The sequence below is a fragment of the Anoplophora glabripennis genome, unplaced genomic scaffold (genome assembly GCF_000390285.2).
Source record: "Anoplophora glabripennis isolate ALB-LARVAE unplaced genomic scaffold, Agla_2.0 scaffold641, whole genome shotgun sequence".
Taxonomy (NCBI): Eukaryota; Metazoa; Arthropoda; class Insecta; order Coleoptera; family Cerambycidae; genus Anoplophora; species Anoplophora glabripennis.
This window is the reverse complement of record NW_019416746.1, coordinates 200697-227696: the sequence shown is the minus strand read 5'-3', so window position 1 is coordinate 227696 and position 27000 is coordinate 200697. Positions and strand designations below refer to the sequence as shown.

The following is a 27000-nucleotide window of genomic DNA, read 5'->3' as shown; positions in this document are numbered from 1 at the left end:
TTATCGCGGATAGTCAGAAATGTTTACAATAGCATAATAGCAAGCTACATTCGAAGTCACAAACATAAAATGGAAGTGTCGATATCCACAAAATTTCACTGAACAACTCAATTCTACTATCCTTAAAATAAATATTATTAAAAACAATATAATGCTCAATTAATACTATTCACAATCACAAAACATATAATAGAATTAAAATATTATTTTTAACAATTGTACCTATTCCGACACATGTCGTGTCGGGTAAATGTGCCACTGAAATGTCAAAGTCAAAAGTTTGTTAAATATCCTTTGTAGGTTAATTAATGAACGACAAATTTTTAAAATGTATTAAAAAAGCAGCACTTAAATTTTAATAAGGATTTAGGACATACAACTTTGCATTTGTATTTCTTATATAATATGGAAGTAAATCCATTGAGTGTGATTTTAGTGAAATCCGACAGCAAAGGAGACAGACTTCTGTTTCGGTATCCCTTCCAGGTTCAAGAAAATACTGAACCTTCAGGTACTCGTAGAAAAAACCCTTATACTCTACCAATTGTCGAAGATTTGTTGCAAAGCCCTCCGCAACCATCTTCAAATATAATCAAAGGGAGTTTGACAGGTTTCACTGACGAAGTTCTTTCTTCATTGTTCGCCGTCAAGAGTGAGTTGTACAACAGAAAATTTGAACTTAAGGTGAATGATGTGAGATTTGTGAGTCACCCAACTCTCTTGCAATTGAGAACCAAACAAGATGCGTCTGGGATTATGTTGATAAATATTGTATTTGCACTTCAGGCGTTAGCTAGTCACTCAGTAGGTAAGTTAAAGAAAATCTGTGGGGAGTTTCATAATTTTGTTTAAATTTCTTTTAGTAAAATGTTACCATGATTTGAGTAAAAGGATGGGGATTGTATTAAAACACGAAGAGAAGAGATGTGGATACATTTCTGAACAAACTCAGCTAATGACCAGCGTGCATGATGATTTATATTCAAATAATCCTGGAGCAGCGTTTCAGATAATTTTAGAAAAGTGTTCCCTTGCGAATAATATAAAGAAAATGTATGATGATTTATGTAGCACAGGTATGTTATTTTACGAATTTTGTAAGTGTTGTTTTAACATCTGTATTGAAAGGATTGGTAAATTTGAGAGTGAACAGATGGATTCCTTTAAGCTTTTGCCTGCCTCAAAAAGTGCACCAATGGCATTTGCGAGGAAAAATTGTAGAACCAGAGGATATAGATCGGTAAATAACTAAATAATATAAATATTTAGTGATAATATGACGAAAATTATATTTTCTAGGTGTTTAACAGCTTTGCGACCTTATCACAGTCTGTTACTACTGTATCCCGTACAACAGATGAATGACTTCACATCCTTAGATAGCTCTCCATCATTAGTCAGGCTTTTATCGCAATATTCCCCTTTGAAAAACTTACAGACCTTAGCCCTTGACGCTGATCTTACATTATCACATGTAAGTTTAATTACCCTTAATGTCTTAAAACTAAAGTTTGTATTGTTTAGGTTTTCGAACTTACAGCTCACCTAGTGTACTGGGCGAAAGCGACAGTAATATTTCCAGTTTGTTCTACAAACAAATATGTGATAGCACCGAATGCTCCTATACATTTAAACTCACCATTAATTGATAAGTTTAACAAGGCATTTCCAGGATCTAATCTTTTAAGGTTAATAAGTGAATTCTCCTTGCCTACTTCTCTCGGACAAAAATGCAACCCTTTGTGTCATCCGTCGCAGCAGTCCCAGTTAGTTCAGACAATCATATGGATGCTGCAGCATCATTTGTTGCTGCAGTTACACACCTACGTACAGTATATGCCAACTGAAAATGGGTTACATAGCAAAATGTAAGTGCTTATGAGAATATATTACTTTTTACTAATAATAATAATAATAATAGTTCTTCATTGGACAAACCAAATGGTTATCGACTGAAGTCCGTCAGCCACGTTTTTCCTTAATTTTATCAAAATTTCTGATCCTCGAAGTACTTTTGGCATGAGTTTCATCGTGCATAAACCAAAACTAGCACCTGTAAGTAATCTTCAAGAAGTACTGGAAGTACTTCTTCTATAGTGTTGGTGTCCAGTTCTTTATCTATTAAATTCAGTATCAGTGTTCTCAATTCGCTTGCCTTTTCGATAGTAGAAAAAAATTATTTTTGTGTTTCCCTTCATGTTTAAGAAAAAATAAAAAAAATCAAATTTAGTTACAGTGTTTGGCAAAGGAATTAAAGACAAATTCTATCCCTAGGAAATCAAATGAAATACTTTATTCCTTAGAACTAGAAATTGAAACAGTACCTTTAATTTACAAAATACATTAAAAGCTTCGAGTATTAAAAGTTGTATTATAATCTTTATAAATAAAAATTAAGAGGGCACTTTAGTTCTTAGAGTTAAAAAGTATTTGGTTATTAAAATAACATAAGGTCGTTTTCCCAGGGATTTTAATAAAAAGAACGCAAAATCTCCGTCTCCGAGAGGTAGCACCGTTTTATCTAGTTCATATCAGCCAAATGCCGAACACTCTCGGGCAGAATCGGAAAGTGGAGCCTCTACAATTTCTGAAACTCCTGAGTTGGTCACTCGTAGCATAAAGTACGTTTTAAGTAGTCATTTACGTTAAGTATGAAGTATATTTCTAACATTTTGTTTCAGTTTGGAAAATGTAAGTTTTACTTCTACTGAAGAAGATAAACAGAATTATCAAGAGGAGTTGTTACTTGACTTTCCAGATGAAGAAAGGACCTCAATATTTAAGGTACATTCAAGCTACTTACATGTTTCATTTTTATGTGCCACTTTAATTTCAGATTCCAGCTACAAATACACCTGAAGACTTAAAACTGTTCGCAAAACTATGCAGGAAGCAATATTTTCAAGGCAATCATCACATCGAGGAAATCATGTATCTTGAGAACCTGAGGCGAAGTCAGTTATTACAATTACTGGATAAATTTCGAGACGTTCTAATTACGTATGAAACTGAGGACCCTGCCATTGCTATGTTTTCCTGCTCTTCATAGTATTTCCGTGGTAACGTTATATACAGGGTGTAACACCGCAAGGTGCAAAAATATAGGAGCATTTTCCTCGTTCTAAGAATATGCCAATAATTTAATAAAAAAAATGTTTCAAATAATTTTTTTCGCCAATTCAATTATTTTCAGTTTTTATATTGTCTGCCATTGTACAGTATGTTTTTTGGGCATTATCTAACTTTATCTTTTCAAAAGTATATTATGCGTCTTTCAAAATCTTGTTGAATTTAAGGCCTACTTTAATAAGAACATATTCTATCTAAAACGTACCTTTTTGATGTTATTTGATGTTTTAAAACAAATAAGATTATTAGAAAAATATGTTAAAAAGATCTACAATCATAATTATTCAAAATGTTTACATTTTGATGAGGACAAATTCGATACTTTTTAAAATCATTAACACTACGAAGAATTTTGAGTGTAATGTCTCTAAAAGTTTTTTCTCGTTTTTGCATTGTGGAAGCTGAAGCATAAGTTTTACTAAAAAGTAAAAATAAATTTCTATAAGAGAAAGTTGAATTTTGTTAAATCGGGAGAGATGGAAAATTAAAGATTACTAAAAAGTTTATTTTGCAGAGATTTATTCATGACAATGTAACATGTATTTTACGGTATAATGTAAGAATTTTATATTAAAAAAAATACAGTTTTTTTTTTAAATTCCCTCACCATAGAAGGGCTAGTAACCAAAAAGGATCCCTCCTCACCCCCTCTATTCGAGTACAGCATTAAAACTTAAAAAGTCTAATTATCCTACCCTAATATACATTGGTAGAATCGAAAAAAAATTACATCTGTTTCTTTCAAATTTAACATATTTCCAATTAAAAAAATCATGTTATCTATCATCCAAAACTAGGAATTTCTAGCACTCGTAGTAATAATTATTTTTCAGTTTGAAATGTTTTAATAATTTATGGAAAAAATAGATTTTTCCATACTTGAATATATGACAAAAGACACCTTGTTGCTGTCACATTTAATTTTGTAGATATCCGATATTTGTGAGAATGCCGCTAATTCCATTTTTTTTTCAAATGTCAAATCTGACTACAATAATTTTATGTGGAAAAATTGATTTGGTTCAACTTTTATTACTAGAACTAGACTAATAGAACACCCACCAGCATACAAATATTTGTCGTTGAAGCCTTTTCTTGAGATACAGGGTGTTGAAATTTTACTAGCACCCCACTGGAAAAATATGTTTTATTACATTTTTTTTAGATTGGATGAGAATGATTCCTTGATTATTGAAAAGTATCGAAGGCCTAGGATCGCTATTTTCAACATTTTTTAAAAATTATTTAAATAATCCTAAATGAAGAGGTTCGGTCAATAGCCACCTTGGTTTACATACATTTTTTATGGTTTTAATGAAGACTAATTTTTTTTATGTTGGATGTCACTTTATTTATGTACTGATAAAATTTTATTTCAATATCTTGATTTGAACATAACATATTTAGTCACCTAACTTTTTTTGAAGAACACCTTTTAGCAAAAACGAGTGCATCAAAAGCAAATTTTTGTATAAGAAATATTCTTAAATTGGAATGAGGTAAACGCTTCTTTATTTTAACGTGTGGTGTTAAAATGTGATTGTATTAAATTATGATCAAAGTTAATAGTTAAAAAAACTACTTTAATTACTTTATAAGTTTTCTTGACATAATGAGAGTTTGTACTGGTTATTAAAGTGAATTGGTTGAGATTTGTTAATAACGAATGTCAAATTTTATAAATTGTTGATTATTATTTATTATACTTTTATACAAGGCGTCCCAAAAGTCACGGTTAAGCCGGCAAGGGGTGATAGGTCGGATCATGGATAACCAAAATCATTAAACGATTTAAATAAGAGTTTTTTAATTTCTGAATTATAGGCACCCAAAATATTCAGGGAAAAAGGTATTTTGTGATTGTTTTTTAATAAATATTGCAGAAGAACATTACTGTTACATTTTCCTCACAAAAAATTATTTTTCTTGGTTTTAAGGTTTTTAAAATTATTGCCTTACTATGACGGTTAGTTGAATCAACAAATTTGTTAACCTGAAATTAATCAAAATAATACAAAACATTTTCATTGAAATTTAATATTTTTGAAACAAAGTCAAAAGGAGCTATTTGTGTAAAAAAATAACCACCCATATACTTTTTCTTAAGTAACAAATGGTAACATTATGTCACTAAAATCTACTAAATGCACATGTCTCAAGATAAAAGGCTTGTATTTGAATTACCATGAACTTTAATCATACAATTAACATTTCCAGAAAGAGTGACCGCAAAAAACCTGTGATTTTCACCCGTTTTTTCACAATTCGCAGAGAATTAAAAAAAATATATAAAAATATATTTTTGGTTGCAAATTACTTGTCGTAAAAAACTGAAATGAGCATAGCGTTTAGTATTTTGAAAATTTAAAAAATCACCCCTACTTAGGGGTTGAAAAAATGCCAAAAATTAAGAATTTGAATATTTCCAATTGATATAAAAACTATTAGCATGTGAATTATCTTAATAAATTTTTTTCTGAATTTACAATTATTTCTGATATTCTCTATTTTTGGGGATGATTCCACCCCCTGAGCGCGCTTAAGAGTGGATTTTCAAATTCAACATGCTTATTTCATGAGAATAAATCTTTGTATCAAGAATCATTTGATAGAAAAATTCACATGCTAATAGTTTTTATATTAATTATTGGTAATATTCAATTCTTCATTTTGGGGCGTCTTTTCAACTTCTAAATAAGGGTGCTTTTCGAAAATTTTCAAAAAACTAAAAGCTATGCTCTCTTAATTTTTTATGACGAGTAATTTGAGACCAAAAACATATTTTTATCTGTTTTCTTTAATTCTCTGCGAATTGTGAAAAAACTGGCGATTTTTGCGGTCACTCTTTATATTCTTGGAACATAGCCTTTTCCATGTAACAAACATACAGAAGCAGTACTGCAAGAATTTTCTACGCCATCACTGCGTAGTTTCTTCCATACTTCGACATTTCTCTGACTGAGTTTTTGGTCACCGAAGAGGAGTTATGTCCCCAATTTTTGAGGCAATAGTTTCCGAAAACCCCTAATTCATCTCTTACAACGTCTGAAGGAAGTTTTTATTCTTTAACTCGTTTTTGCACATTTCTACTTTGCATAGGCGGGATTGAGGGGGGGCAAGGGGGGCAATCCCCCCCCCCCCTCCAATATTATTGCAATTCAGCTAAAAAGTTAAACTCAGAGTTAAACTTCAAAGGAGTCCAATTTCAATAGTCGTATGGATATAGATAAGAAAATTTTTCGAGAGATGTTTCCCCCCTCAATGATTTGGGCCAAATCCCGCCTATGCTACGTTGTGCAGAATAAACAAAGCAGAATAGAATAATTATTTTTCCTTTGCCATGCACTCTCCCTAATAACCTCAACTACCCACTGAAATTTTAAAACTCAATTAGTAACTGATTTTTATGTTTTTCTTTAATATTTTACACGACGATAAAATATGTTATAAATTCGTGAAATGAATTCAATTAAAATTTTTCATTCATCGATAAATTATTATTTTCACAATAAATAACTATAAACCGAGGAAAAAATTTTTTCTAAAAAATCGCAACAGTAATGGAATAATTTTTTTTTTTAGGTCCTGATTAGTCAAGATTACTCAGTAATATTCAGCTAAAAACAAACACGAAATACCTAATGTTGTAATTGTGGCACCCGAAATATTCGCCTAGATTAGCGATGATCATGAATTTAAAAAAGTGCTTATATCACGAAAACTAAGAGACTACTAAGGTTGAATTTCGTTGCTCTGGCCCTTGGCGTCTTGGCATTGACTTTTAGGACAGCCTGTATAATCACCCGTCTGTATTAATATATTATTTTACATATTTATATATTTTTTATGAGACATTTCTTAATTTTTGTAAGCTTTATAGTGAAAACATTTTATATAAATAAAGATTTTTTCCCTTTTACATCGCTATTGATTTCGGAATTTTTACTGAGTTATTTTAAAAAAACTTTATTTCTATTTACAAATATGTTAACAAAATAACAGTAATGTAATAATTTTACAAAGATATCACTTAAACGTAATACTGATTCAGGCTTCGCAAATAGTTCCCTTGATGGCCTCATCGACTGGAACTTTGAATATCCTGTAGTTCACCTCTTCTGGGTTGAGATCTTTGTAGATGAAAATCGGCATCTTATCAGAAAGTATCCACAGATTCCTTTCGTGATCCAACTAAAAAAAGTGAAATTATTTAGTCAATCTCATAAACATAAAAACAGTGTAAAGTAATACCTTCATGTCATTGGTGAAAATTAGATTTTCGTGGTCTTGTACGATTAAACCGAGGTTCTCCGGGTTTAGGGGTTTCTTTGTGTTCCAGCAAGCAACCCCATCCTTGCATAGTTGTGTGAGGAACAGTATATTGGTTTTTTCATCCAATACCGAAGCTGATGTTTGACTGCCGGGTCCTTTGGAACCTTCAAGCTGCAATTCAAATTATAATACAATATTGACATAAGGAAGTAAGTTTGAGATGAAGTACGTACTTTAAACATGTTGTACTGGCTTGGATCTGTTGCTAACGTTTTGTTTCTCAGTACTTCTGTATTGACGGAAAATTCATTGGTGCTAGCCAGAGCATGGAAATACAATGTACGGTACCTACAAAATATAAATTTATATTTACAAAAACAGATTTATGTAATGAGTCCATTACAATTTTGAATTATTATTATTTTGAAAATGAATGTCTCACCATCTACTGGCCAAAATATCATCTACACAATCGGTGTTACAGTGGTCTCGGCTTGTAAAACCAATACTGGTTATACATTTTGCTGCTAGATGACGCTATTTAACCAACTCGTTTGTTTTTAAATTTTAAAGGCCAGTTGTTGCCATTTGTGACTGTTTATTGAAGTTTAAAATGGTTAAATTGATAAAAATTAGTATGATTCCGAACAAAAAATAATAAATATACAAAATGCTTTTTATTATAAACGTGTGTTAGTGTTTTACGAAATTTCATACTGATTTAATAATATAGAATAAAAATAAGGTTATGGACATTTCAATATGATTGTGTAATGTAATGTAATATGTAATAATAAGCACTTGAATCTAGTTATTGATAGGTATATAACAAAAGAATATTTTTTTAATTTCTCAAATTGAAGCCTCACCCATTTTCATTTTGTGGACTGAGTGCTAAGCCGAAAAGTCCATCGGTCCATTGGAAGTTGACCCCACCAATGGTGAGATCTCCGCTAAGAGGGTCGAAATGGAAGAAGTTGTGCTTGATTCTCCAAGAGTCGTTTTCTGCGAAAGAGTATACAACCAGTCCATAACCACCAAGATCGGGTATGTAAGCAAAAGCTTCGTCGCATTTGTCAGGAGTTGCATCAACGACCTAAATCAATAAAAAGACTATTAATTCTGCATTTTATAAAAAAAATGGTGAAAAAAAAATAAATGGATGTAAAACCAGACTGGATAAATATATAATAATAATACGTCTGGTTCTGGTGAAAGCTCATTTATTTAATGACAATGGCGGTAATAAGTGGGTTTGTACAGCAAGATAAAACAAAATAAACATGTAATCGTTATGTTTGGCAGACACGCGAGGCGAATATATTACAGTTTGTTTGGATGTAAGTGATTATACCCTTTGAATACATAAGTAATCACATATTTATAAAACGAATCATGGGAGTAGGTACCTAACTTGTTTATTGTTGTTCAGATAAGCAAATTAAAATTATAATGTAGCTTTTAAGAATACCGTGGGATAAAATAAAATTTTCTAACTGAAAATTTTACGAAATTTTATTAATTTTCAACGAAATGTTGTGTAGTATAGTATAGGGTGGACAGATAATTTTCTTAATAACATAAGGGCAGAAAATTAGCGCCAGTCTCATGCAAATTTTAAATATAATGATGTAAAGTTCTTAGGTGAACCCAGGGATCGTGATCTAATGTCATTTATTTGATGTAATACAAAACTTTGTTACTCGTCAACTGTTCAAATAAAAGAAATGGTATTTCACTGAGATAGCAAAAGAAAAGTAATATCATATACATTGTGTAACAACGTCGCTGTTGCAATTTGACGAATGGGCATTAAGATGTTAGTGAGTTCAAAAAGTTGGACATTTTTTTTATAGAGGAAGTCTCTTTGCTGGATGTAGTAATTGAAGCGTTATTTCTCTGACGGTTGATTATTAGCCCAAGCATTATAGAGAAGTGCTTACAGAAATTATTATTTTTCGAGATATATCATTTCTTTGGAAAAAAGGCGCTCTCGAAAATTGGCTAGATTTTCTCAGTGGATGGCCCTACAGTAACGATTTTCTGTTTATTTTCTTCGTAAAGAATTGTATTACGATGCTATTAAAAAATTTTGACGATTTTATTAATTTAAAATATGACTGAAAAATTGCACTTTTTTTTATGCATTTCAATTTTTATTTAATGAAAATGACTTTTAAAGAAAGAAGTTGCTGACATTTTTTCATGAATTTAACAAAAAAATGCTTTTAACCTTCTAAAACTGTTTTATTTAAAACTCTGAAAACCGATAACGTGCTTTCTAAAAAATGGCTCGCGCTTACAAAATCTTTGATATCTCGGCTTCTGGACCATGTACAAAAATTCTTTTGTATTTAATCTGGGGTAGCTTGACGAACTACCACGAATATTATAGTTATTTTCGTCTTAGAGCAAAATAGTCTCGGAAATGTTTAATTTTTATTTAATTTTACAAGCACATAAGGATTTTTGTACGTAGTACAGAAGCTGAAATATCAAAGATTTTGCAAGAGCGAACCATTTAGAATGAACGTCATTAGTTTCCAGAGCTAATATTAAAAATCAATGAAACATATCCTATTATTTTCTTCTTGAAAATATAAGTATTCCGTAATAACCTCCATCAAGCGCATCGCTGTAAAATGTTAATTGCGTCCTCTATATTTTTTTAATTAAAAAAGTTACCTGGGTTCCAGAAGGTTATAGAAAAATACTTTTTTAATTCGTAAAAAAATATCAAGAATTTCTTTGTATAAAGTAAAAATTGAAATACTTATTTGAAAAAAAAAACATGCCCAAAAAAGCAATACATATTTTCATTCATTTTTTGATCCTTAAAATTAATAAAATCGTCAAAATTTTTTAATAACATGGTAATATAACCCTTTACGAAGAAAATAAACCAAAAATGGTTACTCAGGACCATCCGCTGAGAAGATTAGCCAATTTTCGAAAGCACCTTTTTTTCAAAGAATCAATAATTATATCTCGAAAAATAATTAATATTTTTAAATTTTTCAAATTTTTTTTTTAGCTTGCTACAGGCTATGCTTACAGTAAACGGCAAATATGGGAACGTAACTGTAAAGGAGTTACAGAAGAAGAGAAAAGATAATATTTTTAATGGTTTTTTCGATATATCTCGAAAAGTAACAAAGCAATCGATACATGTTAGTCAGTCGATAGATCTTTTTAAAACCTACAACTTGCTCATTAAAATTTTTCGATCGGAGATATAGTTTTTAGTTATTTAAGAAAAACTGTTTTTTGCATGTTTGTGAATTTTTTTGGCCATGTTTACCATTTTGGATCGAGTTTAAAGAACAAGAAACTCAATTTAAAATATAATTTCCTATATGGTCATATTTTTTTCCAGCAAGCCTTATTTTAAAACTTAATTTGTGGTATGGTATACTCATCACCAATTTAATTTTTATTGAATTTGTAGGCAAAACTTTTATTTTTTGCACCTTTATAGATCATAATTCTAATTCAGCATAAAAGTAGGTGAAATAATTGATTTTTTTTTTCTTTTTTGTTTTTATTTGGACATATTGTCGTTAAACTTGCCGACCACGTCTTGCTCTTATTGTTCTTGTTTATGTGTATGTCCGTGTACACTTATTACAATTATTTTGTTTACTTTAGCGAGAGGAATTAGTCTTGAAAGTTTGATGCAATACAGCTGTTACATCCTCTTATATCTACAATATTTTCATTGGGATCTTGAATAGGATACTCACAATATTGGCAAAGAAAGACTCCTCTCCTTTGAGGTCACTATCCTTCAGCGTATACCGACGGATCAGCTTGTCGGTTTTAAGGTCGAAAATAACGATAGCAGGTGGGGAAACTAAATTGGGACTCCCTAGGATATCAGCAAGGCCAGTGTCCATGACCCACAGTCTGTCGCAGGCGTCCACTTTGACTCTAAAGGTTGAGATAACTGCATTTTCCGTCGGTTTCTCCTCTCCCTTTGGGAGGGTGTTGGCTTTCCAGTCAGGGTAGGGGATGAGAGAGGCAGTTTTGTTTGCTGGGGTCAAAGGTACGTAGTTCAGGGAAGAAGCCACTCCCGCCTTCCATCTGAAAAAAAGACCAGATATATTTCTTAGTCATTTTACAGCTTGTCAAATAATGTAATCGGTGTTACCAGATAGTCTAAGATTTTCTCACAATCTGTACATTTTTATTAAAAAATCAGTAGATTTACATATATTTGTTAAAAATAGGAGTTTTCGAAAAATATGGTAAATCTTTAAAGACTGGCTGAAATCGGAAATATATATAGATAATGTGGGTACACATGCCACAAGTGATTCATTTTTAAGCATTACGTCAAGAGCGCCAGCAGGACGCCGCCGGACGCACCAGTGTTCCAGGAAGAGTCTCCGGCGGACTGTCGCCGGCGACCAGATGCGTACTCATATACCTACGACCGACTCCACACACAGGGACTCTCCAACGAACACTCGCCCCGTCAACACGTCTTTTTCTATACAACTTAGTTTTCAATAAAATACTTTAACATTACAGTTGAGAGAGCGTTTTATTCTTGCTGTACAGCGAAAGCAACCCTCAAAAATAACAAAGGGTTAAGTATAGAACCCCGTGAAACACCACATCTTATTGGAAGGATATTTGATGTTTTAGAACTAATAATCACTTGTTGTGTTTGATTATATGATAGTTTTGAATTATTAAGGTCCAGAGTATCAAATGCTTTGCCATAATTGAGCAAAACAAGGCAAGTGCATTGGTTGGTATCCGTAGCGGACATTATTTTTTTTAATATAGAATTTAATAAACTATTACGTAATATATTTAAATTTGAATTCAATTATCGAAGCATATAATTATATTTATTTAATTTTTCGTTGTATCGCATGTATTTTAAAGTGAAAGTTATAAGATGGCGAACGTCAGCTCTTATAGGAAGGTAGACTGTCATGGTTCAGTGTCAACGCTGATCTGAGCAGATATGTGACCAGTCAGGTGATATTAAAGAAAAAAAATGATATACTTGGGCGCCAACCTACACAAAATTGATGGTATTGAATGGATAATAATTAAAAACAGATTTATGTATTCTATATTTCTCAGTGTCTTGCATTTGCCTAATACATATAGATGTAGTGAAGCTCGATGAAGATGTTCCGCCAGTGATCTGGTTCTCTTGTTTTAGTAATCAATTTATTAAGGTTGTTGTATACAGTTGAACTGCTAAGTTAAAAACTACTAAGCTTGATCTTCTTTCTAAATTCAAGTAAAACTTTAAAGATTGTGAGTTTTGAAATATATAGCGATTTCTGTTAATAATATCAATTTACCAATAACAAATTTACTTTATCTTAAAGTAATTAAATATAAGTTTGTTTAATTATGGTTAAACAATTAACTAGGTAAATTAATTTGAACCTAAGTATCCTTTATTGCATAAGCATGCAAATCTATCAAATTATAAAAACTAATATAAAGAAATCTGCAATGTAAAGAAATTTTCTTCTGCTACAAAATTGTTTAGTATAACATTTTTCTTGTACAAAATTTACTCGTACTTATTTTTTCTGGTACGCTGTAAAAGAGGTTAAAAAGGAGAACAGGTTTTGATTAGCACATGGTCGTCTCAGCAATGAAGGTCAAAGAAATGTAGTTTAAAAAACTTGAACTGATATTTAACAATTTGATTATAATTTTGGGGATACATAAATGTTCAATAAATTACCTTTTAAAGATGGAATTTTTCACACACGTGATTTTAACAAAGTTAAACGGGTCGCTTTTATTACATTTCACTCGGGCTTATCATTCTACCAGATATTGAATTTAAAAAGGCTTTTAAACTCGTTCTGACCAGGTTTAATTACATTTTATTGAATAAAAAATCAATCAGTTTTGATGTTCGAAGCGAACTTAAATATAAACTGATATGTAGGTACCTAAATATCCTGATTTGATCCAACTTCGATTCGTATTAATATCAATGTTGCATATCTTTAAAGTGTTTATCCGTTTTTCATTTATATGTGTAGGTATACAGGGTGATTCGGTCATAATGTCATTAATTTTAAGGGAATTTAGAGAAACATGAGTAGAATACAAATACGCGATTAAAAAAAATAAAATGCATATTTATGCTGAAAAAAAACATTTTCAAATCATTATTTAAGTCCCTTTTCGGACCGCTTCTGACCGCTGACCTACAAACGTTTATCGAGAGTGAATCTTAGCGTATTCGGTCACTAACCTAGCTTTTACTGTGTTTTTAATAGTGAACGACAAAAACCGACCTTTTCTATCTAGACACATGAATGGATAAGATATTTTTTATTTATATTTATATTAAAAATTGGTATAAAAGGGTTTTAGATAGTCCTGAATAAGAATCCGGTGCAATTAGCCATGACTTAGACACGAAAATACCAAAATTATACATTCTACTCCTTTTTCTGAGATCTATCAAACAAGAAAATGTTGAAACAAATGGGTCAACAATTAACAATTTTACATGGGTGGCTAATTCAGTGGGACACACTGTATACATAATAATAAAGTTGTATCGCATAACATAAACATGTTTACTAATTTGATCTTTTTAATATTCAGTTTCAAGTTTAACATGAATTTTTAATTTTAAAGCAGTTACAGTTACAAATAACAAGTAATATCATAAGCACAAACATGCACAAAAATTGCAGTCTCAATCTAAATTTCTTGTAATTTTTCCAAAAGATGCATACCTATTTTTAAAATAATTGACCGAAAAAGTACCTATTTACGAAAGTACAAAGTTCAATGAATGGTTAAGAGGCTACTTAGCGACGTCTGCAAATGCGGAGTGTCGAGTTTCATGGCCTTCTACTCTGCTTATAGGAAATTATTTAAAATCCGCATTAAACTTTCTTTACGTGAAAAAGATAAACGAATTGTGTTTGTGTGTCATGGTGATATCCCAATTTGTAAATGTAAATAAACTCAAAGTAAGTCATGTGTATTTTTTATGAATATGCGGGAGACAACATTGTAATAAATATGACGTGAGGCATGGGCGTCGAGTAGAGTATTGATGTTTTTTATTGAGATTAATATGGTTTGTAACATTCATACCCCTCATAACTTTTATAGAAGATTGTTCTTTGATTGATGTTCAAGGGTAAAAGGACAAGGCCGACCAAATGAGATCAATCGAATTATTTTCAGATGGCGACTTACCTTCAGAAATGCAAAATTTACTGAATTTGTAAATGTCGTATTTTACCATAAATCACATTTCTATGCTGATGTATTACTCTTTTGCAGAAAATGAAACTGACAACTAGCTATTCAGAGAATTATTGATGATATAAATTCTTTTTTAAATATATCTTAACAAAGAACAATGTTAAAAAACAACCATGAAACCACTATTTTTATTCTAATTTTGGGGTGCTGAAACGACGGTAACACAGTGAAAATAACCCTTGTATGGAGATAAAAAAATAGTTTATTATACAATGAATTATTTATTAACCAGATTGTAAAATACATATCTGTAATATATTTTTTGTTGAGCAACTAAAATCAGACGGTACAAAGAATAGCATTCTAAATCACCTGGCTCATATTATACCTCTCACCCTCTTATGGGGGTGAAAACGACTATTGTGGACATAAAATCCAATTTAAAAAAAATTCTTTAACGGTCATGGTAATAGTTCATATCAGTTGTAATATTTGCAAATAAGAAAGTATTCAGTAAAGAATATAAAATTACCTTTGACATCTGTTAAATATGCGAATAGTAAATAAAATAATTTATTGTTATTATCATTAAAATGGAAAATATATAAAATAATAGAAAGAAAAGAAGGATTGTTCCCCGAACTTTCAATAAATAATTCCTGGCCAATAGTGTCACGATTTCGAACCATAATTATTGGTCACTAGAATTAAATATTTATCCCAACACCATCAGTTTCAAATTCAAGTTTCAAACCGCAAATTTTCTTAGAAGAAACTTATATTTGAATACCTAAGCAGAAGAAAAACCCAATATTATGCCACTGTTAACTTTGTACTGTACAACTGACAAATTCCCAAATCGAAATACCACAACAGGTGTGTTAATTTATTATTAATTTGAACATCATATCAAATGAAGAAATAAAAATAATTATTTTATGGTACTTGGAGGCGTTCGAGGACTATTTAATTATAAGAAATAAATAATTCAATGTTCACAGGTGTTTTATAATAATTGTAAATAATAGTTGTTATGATTTATGCCATTACACCACAAGAAAGTTATATCAGTCACATGTTTTTTATTGGAATATTTGAAATTGATTTTTATATATTTTAAAATTGCTTGTTCACTTCCAGATTTTACCCTTATTTTCATTTGAATCAGCAGAATAAGTTTAGATTATATTAAATTAGGCTGGCTCTACAGTTTTTTAATATTTTTTTCAAAAAATTATACATTTACATTCATACATTTATATGAAAACAATACCTAAGTAAAAACCTAGATATTTTGAACTAAAATGATCTGTTGACCTTTTGATAGCTTTATCGTTTTGGTAAAAACTTGCAATTTACAAAAGTGATACGTTTTTCATCTTAATATAATAATTTGCTTAGAATGTGATAATTTGCTTTCTTTGAAACTTTCAAAATCCTGTATCTCAACAACGAAAGCTTCAAGAAAATGTTTATATATGTAAATATTCTTAAATTTATACATTCTTTTACTTCTGCCGTTGTTGTGTTACACCCTACATAATTTTAAACAGGAACTTTATATTATTTTGATAACGATGGCTCCACGCCACTGGCGAAAACGGTTCTTTTCAAGATTATTTTACAACATATATCAATTTCTTCTATTTTTTGTGGTAAACCTTGCTATGTAAACATAATTTAATACCTACACCGCAACAAAAAATACATACTACGAATAATTTCGAATAGAGGTCAAGTTCTACAGCAACCACACAGAAGGATACAGAAATCGATTACTCTAATTGAAATTTCACGATTAACTAGTAACAGACCGTGGTAATCGGCATAAACTCATGTTAAACGTTTAGAGGACGTCCAGGTGGACGTAGTCGTTTGGTCTGGTTAGGGAGCTCCACGCGTTTTTCTAAGGAGCAACTTGGTTTAAAAAGGAATGTTCTTCGTGACTGAAAATAATACTGTTTGGTCAAATATATAGATGGAAATCAATTAATGTTAATGATGTATCGAAACTCAACTTCATATCGTCCCGCACTTAAGACTGATTCCTTTGTAGCTTTTAGTAATATCAAATACAAAACACATACAAAGTACACTAGGGTGATTTTCGATACACTGCTCCCTTCCTAAATCAGCAGTTAGACACTGGTGCTGGTGCTATTGGGTCAAACGGTCCAGATGAACAATATTCATTTTCACTATGGATCCTCTCTGAATACTGCAGATCACGTCGTTGATCCTCTTGATTACCGTATGTCGATCACACCAGGAATTCTGGAGTTTAGGAGATTTTACTTTCTTCCTTACTGGGTTGTACACCCATACTAGATCTTCTGCCTGGAAACCATTTATGCTGGCTCTGACATTATATGCTGTTTTCTGCTGACCGTTTTGAAACTTCATTTTCTCTCGGATTTTGTCCTCAACGACATTGATTTTTTTGGCTAACTCAGATGGGTAGTCTTGAGGCGTGTCAGTTTGATCTTCTGGTAGGCCAAAAACAATGTCGAAGAATAGTCTCAAGTCCTGAGCGACGACTATGCTGACTGATGTTCTTTCGGTAGCTTCATGGATTACTGACCTACAGGCCAGTAGGAAAAGAGGAGTGCGATGCCAGTCAGATCCGGAGGTAACGATTTCCAGATTCTGTCTGGGGGAGCGACCCGGCGACGTCTACTGCGATTCTTTCTAGATCTCATGGTACTGGAACAGTCAGCACATCGGCGACTCCAATCTCCTCTGCCTAGAACAGCCTTTCTCTGATTTTTTCTGTCTTGTTCACGACGAAGTGTCTTCCATCCATTCCACCATGGACTTCTCTCAACATTTCGTTGTTTCAGTTTCTTAGTCATCTGGATTTTTCTACTGCTTCCTCAGTAATCCACTTTCGAGAATCAGTGAGTTCCATATTGCCCTTAACATTGATGATTTGACGATATTTTGTCTACGTTGCAGTTCTCTCGAGTCTCATGTTTTTTTTTCAATTAATCGATTTTAGATTGTCATCATTTCGTAGAACTTCGCTAGTTTCCTAATTTTCAATTGTCCGACTGCTGTTCTTCCGGACAAGTTTCCAAATTCCTTTATCCCTCTTCGATTGCAATGTGAGCATCTTTTGCGGGAATGGTCTTCTGGATACTGCATCTGCTTTCCACGAAATCGTCCCCTTCTATGCTCAATGGGGAAGTCATGTTCTTATCGGTCAGGAACTGCTCTATGGTCTTTGAAACACCGCGACTTAGTATCTTCTTTCTTACCACAATTCCAACATTCGAGTATTTCTCTTCGAGTAATAGTTTTGGCAGATCCAATATTTAAATGACGTTCTACCTCAGTCAGCCAACAATATTCTCTCTATATACGGTTTATTTTACTTCTTTGAATACCTATTTGTAATATATTTTTTGCTCATTCATTCTCTGTTTTCCTCATATCTGGGGTTATTTGTCTCACTCGCTGTGTCCCATAGATGTTTGTGTTGCAGTCATAAATTCCATCTCATTGATTGTCTTACACCTTATAATCGTAAGTCTTGCTTTTTTTCACAGTTGTCAACACCGTCAATAAATACCTGATCAGCTAGCTGCTCCATGAAGTTCTGTGAGGCTGTTGTATATGCCAAGTGAACTGAACGGAGTAAGTCGGCCTCATACTGTTGTACACTATCTTTTGTTTTTTGATTGCTTATTTTTACCTATGCTTGGTAGACCTGCTTTAAGTATTTGTCACCAAGATGGGGGCCGAATTTTGGCTTTGATGAGACTATTTAATTTTGACAGTTCCCGTTAACGTTTTCAAATTCTTTCTTCATATCACAAATTCTATTATTTACGATTGTAATCTCTTCTTCCATTGCTTTCTCTATGTTGTTGCATTGGTTATCTGTATCTGTCTCGATATTATTTATTCGACTGGCTGTCCCATCTAATTGTTTCCTCATGTCATTTTCATATCTTCTATTTTTCTTCTTACGTCACTTTTGAGTTCTACGTTCAGTCCTTAATGCATCCTGTCGTGTCTTCACATCAGACTCTTCTTTCTTAATTCTTCTTAATTCTTAATTTCCCTCATCATTTTCATAAGCCATTTCTGCTACTTTAGATCTTGTACTTATTTATTGTCTTCTCAAATTAATAATCCTCAAAATTCCACTTCTGACATCAATTTGCAGCAAATTTCCTTTATTATCACAATTTTTATAAAAGTTTTCAAACATTAACTCATTGAAACATTGAACTCTGACGTTTCACAATAATACAGTTTCAATTTAACCTTAGAAACACCTCCCCTAGTTTACGAGTTTAAAAAGGTTCTTTTTAGAGTTGGGTAAAGGTAATGATGCCGTTCAACCTGGTTTAGCTATATTTTGAATAAACTGTAAGCAACATTCTGAATTCGCCAGAAAACGTCTTACAGAATTGATGTTTGATTATCGGTTCGTAGAAGTTACTTGCTAAGTATTACAAAAATATTTACAAGAATGTGCTGATAAATTTCTTGTTACAGCAATCATAATTTGTATGAAAATATGATCACATTAAGATAGCGCACAGCATAAAAAAACGCATAACAAAATAATAACAAGAGAACACATAAAATGTATTAAAAATCGCTAAAAAATCTACAATAATTGTTTAAAATGTCTCTCATTTTTTTGAGTTGTGTTTGTTAAAATTATCATCTACACAATGCCAACAAGAAAGTCAGATTTTGTAAAACAAAAGAATCGCAAACTATAACAAATAGACTGTGTACAATTTTATGTACAGTTTTACTTAAAGTTATTCATAATTCAAAACTTGGTAATTTTAGCATCTAACGAGCGTTCAAATAAAAACGTGGTCGATGTTGGCTCTGACACATTGGTCGTAGGGCGACCAACGATATAGCGACCACCTTAGCCTCATTTCTCAACGAGCTGTATAGCAGCTGTCAGTTTCAATAACGTTAATGACTATATAACTTTATTTTAAAGAATAATCGTGATAACAATAACAAACAATTAAAGGAGCTGCGGAAAGTGTCCCCCTCCTTGTTATAACAATAAATTAAAGCAGCTGCTGAAAGTGTCCCCCTCCTTGTTCCAAGCACTTTTCACACCTGTTCCTCAAAGAATTAAAGACATTTTCTAAGATGCTCGGGGTATTGTTAATTTCACGAATCTTGTCTATAAGTCGAGCCTGCAGATGGTTTAAATCAGGAATAGGCAGTTCAAAAATAGTGTTTTTAAGGTAAGGCCACAAAAAGAAATCACACGGCGTAATATCACATGACCTCGGTGGAAATTCATGTTCAGCATTGAGACTTATTAGTCGATTTTGGAAAACTTCCCTCAACATATTCATCGTCTCGCCTGCCGTATGTGCCCTTGCGCCATCTTGTTGAAAGTAAAAGTTTGTAATTTCGTTTTCTTCCAGCTGGTTAACAAAAGGAGCGATAATTTCTTCTCTATACCTTTGCGCAGTAAGAGTACCATTAAAAAAAATAGGTCCATAAATCCTCCTTCGATTGAGAGCACACCAAACTCCAATTTTTTGAGCGTGTAGAGGGCCCTCGACAAAAAAGTTATCTGGTTTTTCAGAAGACCACATTCTCATATTCTGTGAGTTTACGTAACCACTTAAATGAAACCAGGCTTCATCAGAAAAAAAGGTGATATTATGAAGTTCACCGTAGTTGTTTAAAAACCATTCACAAAATACAGCCCGTCGCGGAAAATCAACTTCATGAAGTTCTTGCTGACAAGTTAAACGATAGGAGAACAAACGCAAATCTTTTTTTAACACTGTGTGGCAGGTACCGACTGATACTCCCACCATTTGTGATAAAACACGTACAGAAGTTCTTGGCGCATTTTCCATTATTTGTTGGACATTTTCTTTTAATTCTTCAGTCCGCTTTTTAGGTCGGCCGCTTCCTTCTTTTCTTGTTACACTGCCCGTTTCACGAAAAACATTAACACAACGCTGAACTGCACTTTGAAAAATTTTGTACTCAACAACGCCGGGAAATTGATTTTGAAATTCTATGAAACATTCCTCAATAGAATACTTCCATATTCCATCAATCTTGCGTCCATTTCTAAAGTAGGACTCTATGATAAACACTTTTTGTTCTTGAGAAAACACCATTTTAAACGCTTTTTAAAACGAAAATATTCAAATTGATAGCGGCGATATAGCGCTTTGACAGATGACGTTTAAGTTCATTTGCTATACGCTACGCCCTACGTCCAAATTTTCAGAACCAACTTGACCACGTTTTTATTTGAACGCTCGTTATAATATTGTATTATATATTATTTTTGTAATTAAAAATGTAATTGATAGATGATGCATTTATATTGAAAATTGTATCTTATCACGTTTCTAAGATATTTAATATTTTCAATGATGATGTAAACATTTCGCACCCTTGCTTCAAAAGTGTCACAAGTCAAAATCCTTCATTTTTCAGAAAAGATGAAAAAGCTCTAGCGACAAAAGTAACTAAATTGTTTAAAAACATTATTGATGATTATAAAGGTTTCAGCAAAGGGGCCAAAAACCAAATAGCATTTTGGAACCATTTTAACTGCAACTAACTGAAAATCAAAATCAATGGTGGTATTATGTCAAAAATTGAATTTTTTGAGTTGTGACACTTTTGAAGCGAAGGTGCGATTTATTTTTATACATTAAATAAAATCAAAACAGTACTACTAATATTTGTTTATTAAAGTAGAGCTCAAATTATTGATATTAACATACGTACGGACGAATCCATCTTAAATTGGACGCTCTGTATATACCTCACTATCAATAAGTAATAAATGTAGCGTGTGGTTTTCTCTAATAGTTACTTTTATTTTCTGATCGAATTGGACTGGAAAAAATTATTCAACAGGACCTACAACAATGTAGAGTGACTGTCTGTTTAACATTGTAGTTCAAGGATATGCAAAAAATAAAGGCTGTAAAATTGTAATAATGCTCGAGTCACAAATAGTTAAATAGTTCCTTGTTGCATAATATTGAAATATCGAATGTTGTATATCTGACAGGTGTTATGAGATGTTAGTTTTTACGTGCACGATATTCACGAATCTTGTCTTTTTTTATTAGATTAACATTTTTTTGGGGGGGATTTACATATTTTGTTAATTAAATTGTTAATAATAAGTGGGTCTTTATTTACATAAACAAGTATTCATTTTGATAAGAGCTGGGTCAAAAAACGGCCTAATAAGTATTATCAATAGTAATTAATCATACCCAAATTATTAGTTTATTTAGAATAAATATATGAAGAACTGTGATTATTTTATCTATTTTTATGTACAACAATGATACCTATTTTTAACTTTAAAGTTACAAACAGCAACACTTCAATATTTTATAAATAATATTTATGTATATAAACTAGTTGTTTTGCTTTTATTTTTTGACTTTAATCCATTATGAAACTCGTAGAAAGTAGTTGATAAAATTTGATTTAATAATAATAAGAAATTGGCAAGTATTTTTTATAAAGTACTATTTTGTGTTTGGTTGCGAATAGATTCTATTCTATTCAACAGAATTTAGTGCAATGACCCCCATTAGCACTACTAGCAAAATTATATTTGCATTTCTATTTTACACCTAAGTTCATAGTTATTAAAAAATATATAAAGTGTAAATGGCAAACATTTAATAATCTCCCTTTTCATTTTATAAACAAAATCTGGAATCGAATTCAAAACGAAAGAAAAATCTAAGAAAAAACGTAGTTGAACAGATCTGTAGCTATACAGCTTATGCCTAGAGCTAAAATATATAGGTTGCTTACGAACTAGCTTCCAACGTAACTTTTTTTGATTTATTGATTTTAAGTTTTTTTTATTAATGTAATTGAATTTTATAATTCAAAGCTCTGATCAACCGGACCATTTTTATTTTGTTGAAAATTAAAAAAGTACTGTAGGTACTTTTTTATGGAAGAAAATCCTAGGGTTCTAATTCAGGGCCACCTGAAATGCAAGAGTATACATTTTTTGTAGTAGCAGTATAGCGTGTTTCAAATCTAAAGAATCTAAAAAAAGTTAGGACTCATCCAAAAAAAATTGCAAATTATTACAACAGATTTGCTAAGTTATACTTGAAGGTTTCTATTTAATAGTTATATAATATAATACACTAGGCACAGAAATTAAGTAATATTAGAAGAATCTCAAAATTTTGGTTGATTTTCAAAGAGTTGCAACTTGGAGGGAAATAGTCGTAGAGAAAATCAAATATAAGGAAATTGAAGCTTCAAGTTTCTAGTTTTCGGATCTGGAGTTTAATTTTTTTTTTAATTAGCGTCAGCACTCAGCAGTTTTTGAGTAATCATAGGAAAATCTACTATAAAAAAATTGCAAATTTTTGTTTTTCTTTAAAAAAATTTGTTTTATCAAAAACCAATAATTGTGACTTGTAAAGAATACTTTGTAGTTTTCAAAACCCTGCTTATATTTTCTATACGCCCATTGTTTCCCAAAAATGATTTTTTTGCTTTGATTGACGATAACTCTGCGACAAATCATCGTACAGGGCTCCGGGACCGCTCAAATTGAAACTGAAATTATGTAAAAAGAACTTTAAGGTCAAATTACCAAAATTTTTGAAGTCCATAGGCCTTTTTAAATAAAAATAAAAATTTGCAATATTTTTTTCGTTGATTTTGCTATGATTACTCAAAAACTGCTGAAAATGTTAAACTCCAAATCCGAAAATTAGGCACTGGAAGATTCAATTTCTTTATTTTTGATTCTCTCTACGATCATTTCCTGCCAAGTTACAGCTCTTTGAAAATCACCCAAAATTTTGGGATTCTTTTAATATCCCTTAATTTCTGTGCGTTGTGTAGTATAAACCTTGTACCAATCATGTAATTATTGCTCATATAACATGGTGTACTAAGGAAAAACTGTAATTGTCAAGAATTGTCATAACACATTGTATTGTACCTACTAAGAAATTGGTACAATTTGTTACAGGTCAACCTAATTAAGAATTCGTTTGAATTTTCTCTAAAGAAAATCCTGATACTTAGTATTTCTTTAATTTTTGCACCAAAAAAATAATGGCCATGACTTTGTATTATAGAGAGAATGGGATATATCTAACGCTTTTTCAGGAAATTTATCTAACAAAAAATGTTCCTTATAATCGGTCAGTAAATAAAAGAAATTTAGGGAATGTTTGTCCTCAAGAAGAACATCCTGTATAACGCTAAAAAATATGGACATTGTGATGGTTTACATGTTGAAATTAAAATTCTAGGTTAGTGCAAGTTACAAAACATTAAGAAAAATGTCATTTGTTCTCAGAGCTAATAAAGACATTTCTATGTATTGACTGGACAACGCTTTTAGAAGTAAATATTTCTTTTTAGTTTTTGTGTTTTTTTTTTGGAGTTCTGGTAGGCGGAACAAGTTATAAAACATAACTTTTAACAAAAATTAAAATCAGTAATAAAAAAATCGGCATAAGAAGGGAAAATCGAAAATATTGGTATAGTAAAAAAAACAATTCACATTAATCTAGACATTTTGTCAAGATTTGTAATATTGTCGCGACAAAATTTCATTTTTTTTCTAAAAGTTTGTATTTTGTATAATATTTAACTGTACTGACATCAAATATTTATTATATTTTAATTGTGATACAAAAATGGTATATATATGATGAAAAATGTACAGAATTTTTCCTTTTCCTTTTTTTCCTTTTTTTTCCAGAATAACAAGAGCGACGAACAAAACAACATGAATAAAGCAACACAACGTTAAACGGTAAATTTAAATTTTATTACAAATGTTCAAAGTGCGCACCATCACTATTTATACACTGCGCTCTTTCATAAATGCTCTGAGTAGAAGATTGAATCATGTGTATTGAGTTTATCACTTTTGAAATATTTATTTATCCTCAATTCCTCCTCATTGTTGTATTGCCTTGTGTATAGCTAATCGTTAACATAATCATAAAAGAAAAAATCCATGATCAGGACTTCTCGATCGCCTAGTAACTGGACCACCAAGTAATGGTATGCACTTCGAACATTTGTGATAAAATTTAAATTTACCTTTTAATTTTGTTTTGCTCTTGTTGTTGACATGTAAATAAAGTTTGCTGTTTTAAAAATTATTAAAAAATAGAACTATTAAATTAATTTATAGAAAAATTTAAATGTCTACTTGACTTTTTTATTAAAATTATAAAATAATATTCAATATCTTGGTTAATTATTTATGAAAATCCCACAAATTATACATTATTATATAGAAAATTTCCATTTTCTTCTAATGAGGTAAACATTGAATATGGCGCCCATAACAAAAACGAAAGTTAACCACCGCTCTGCACACGTTTTTAGAGATACGTTAATATTAACAGCAAAAATCTGTTCCTCACATCGTTTTATATCAGACTACAACTTTTTATCCTAAAACTTTGAAAAACAAGTGAAATACGACTAAACAAAGAAATAGCATAAATCGGTTTCTTTCGAATATCTTCGGAGCTTTTCGGAATTTTAAAAATTAAACACACTGCGCATTTTTGCATACTAAACCATTTCTGTATCTCTTAAAATAGGATACCTGTATTGGACAATTAAAAAGTTGCAACCCAGTATCTTTAGTAACCTAGATATTTGGTCCAAAGAGCATCACGACTTTCTTTGGCAAAATCTTTAGGAAACCGTTTTAGTTAATAGGAATATAAAATAAAAAAAAATACCTACCTGGGCACAGTAACGAAAATCCTATCCCTCCACCTTTCCACCCCCAGGGGTAGGTTGTTGTGGACGATGTAATCCCCGGTCTTCACCGCCTCGTTCTTGGCCTCTTCACTGGGCCACGCGAAAGATACCTCTTTCCACGCGAAGACTTCCTCGAGCTGGGCCGCCGCGGCGCAGAGGCCCACCACACCGACGAAAAAGATCAGAACCACCTTCAGCATCTCGCTAACGCTCTCTCGACTCCTGCTGGTCGGGACTGGACGGCGTGCCCAGGAGATGCTGATATAAACTACGGCCTCCTCCCACTTTGGAGCGGATCGCGAAATCTGGTAGCCAGAGGCGTAGCAAAGGGGGAAGCGGTGCCGGTGCGTGGTTTTTGCGGTTTTCATGGTAATAATATGCCGTTTCGTCCTACACACAAGTATAGGAAAGGATTCTAGGGAAGAGAGAGCTCATTGTCGTTACTTTCAAAAGGAAAATGTTTTTTAAATAGAAGATTTGATATTTTAAAATACTTAAACTTCTCTTAGAAAATTGTTGATACTACAACAATCGATATATCTGTTTGTATATTTTTCCAAGACCTTCTCACCTAACTATTTAATTTAAAAAATCTAGTGATTTAGTAAACAAAATGACGGCTGTCGAAAATTTGTTTTTTTTGTCGTACAAATATTTACTGTCTTGAAAACAGTTGGTTAAATTAAAATAAAATTTTGTTAAGTTAGTACGTATTAATTTCTCGAAGAGAAATCGATAATAAATTTGAAAATTGCATAATTTTAAAAACCACTTTGAGTATGGAATCAAATTTTTAATGCGACATTTCATCTTTCACTAACCATCATCAGCTTAATTTTTTTTAATACAAACTGTTAATATTTTTGCGCCATTTTCTTCGGAATCCAATGATATAAATGTTACAATTTGGTGACGTTTCGGATGGAGAAACTCATCGTAAGTTAGTTTTTGGCGAAGATGTTGATATTTATTTTTTAACAATCCTAACAGTTGACGAAGTTCATATAAACCTGTGTTAAGAAGCGTTTCGAAATGTTTTTTTATGGCCCTTAACGGTATGTGTATCACACAGGTTTTCAAGCTAACAGTGGCGGCTCGTAACATTGAAAATAGGTGAAGCATATTCATTGATTGACTGTAAAGAAAAAAAAGCGCTTTCAAATTTTCAATGTCAAACGGCTTTAAATGATTCTGTAAATTTTTAGTTGCATTTGCAATATTACCGAAAAACTGACGTTCGCGACAACGATTTTCATTTAGATTTTATAAAAAATAGAAATATTAGTTTGGCTTGCGAACATTAACGCACACCGTATATGTATGTTTCAAATAAGTTTCGTGGCTATGACAGCCTCGCGTGACGTTCCCAAAATTGTTAAATCCCTCCTTATTCGTATAAACTGTTTAAAGGCAGACGATGGGCGTCGGGCGACTACAATGCTGCTTCAATTTCCGCGTCACTCGTTTCCCCACGCCGAAGTTTACTCCCGTGTTGACCGCCTCGTTGCCATGATAACCGCCGTAAACAACGCTACGAAGAGAAGCGGAATACAGACTGTTTCGATCCGCGTCACTTGCTTATGCTTATGTATGGTACGAGATTGATGTTCACGCTCA

At 31.8% G+C, this 27000-nt stretch overlaps 2 protein-coding genes across 3 annotated transcripts; one reads left to right on the top strand and one right to left on the bottom strand.

Moving 5' to 3' along the window:
• The first annotated feature begins 295 nt into the window (after window positions 1-295).
• Window positions 296-6989, top strand: LOC108912108 (GATOR complex protein NPRL3). 2 transcript variants are annotated; one of them, XM_018717272.1, is made up of 9 exons: window positions 296-808; window positions 864-1076; window positions 1129-1240; window positions 1300-1474; window positions 1525-1868; window positions 2466-2621; window positions 2682-2784; window positions 2837-3059; window positions 6712-6989. In XM_018717272.1, the coding sequence occupies exons 1-8, from the start codon at window positions 406-408 to the stop codon at window positions 3047-3049; spliced, it is 1719 nt and encodes a 572-aa protein (XP_018572788.1). In that variant the 5' UTR covers window positions 296-405; the 3' UTR covers window positions 3050-3059; window positions 6712-6989. The 2 variants fall into 2 exon arrangements, with proteins under 2 accessions (XP_018572788.1, XP_018572787.1); XM_018717271.1 differs by lacking the exon at window positions 6712-6989 and having other exon boundaries at window positions 2837-5409.
• A 90-nt stretch (window positions 6990-7079) lies between these two features.
• On the bottom strand, window positions 7080-25632 carry LOC108912109 (protein yellow). The gene is made up of 6 exons (XM_018717274.1): window positions 25366-25632; window positions 11145-11484; window positions 8271-8497; window positions 7635-7749; window positions 7381-7572; window positions 7080-7320 (listed from the first exon to the last, which is right to left on the bottom strand). Exons 1-6 carry the CDS (start codon window positions 25581-25583, stop codon window positions 7177-7179), a joined length of 1236 nt encoding a protein of 411 aa, XP_018572790.1. The 5' UTR covers window positions 25584-25632; the 3' UTR covers window positions 7080-7176.
• Between the last annotated feature and the right edge of the window lie 1368 nt (window positions 25633-27000).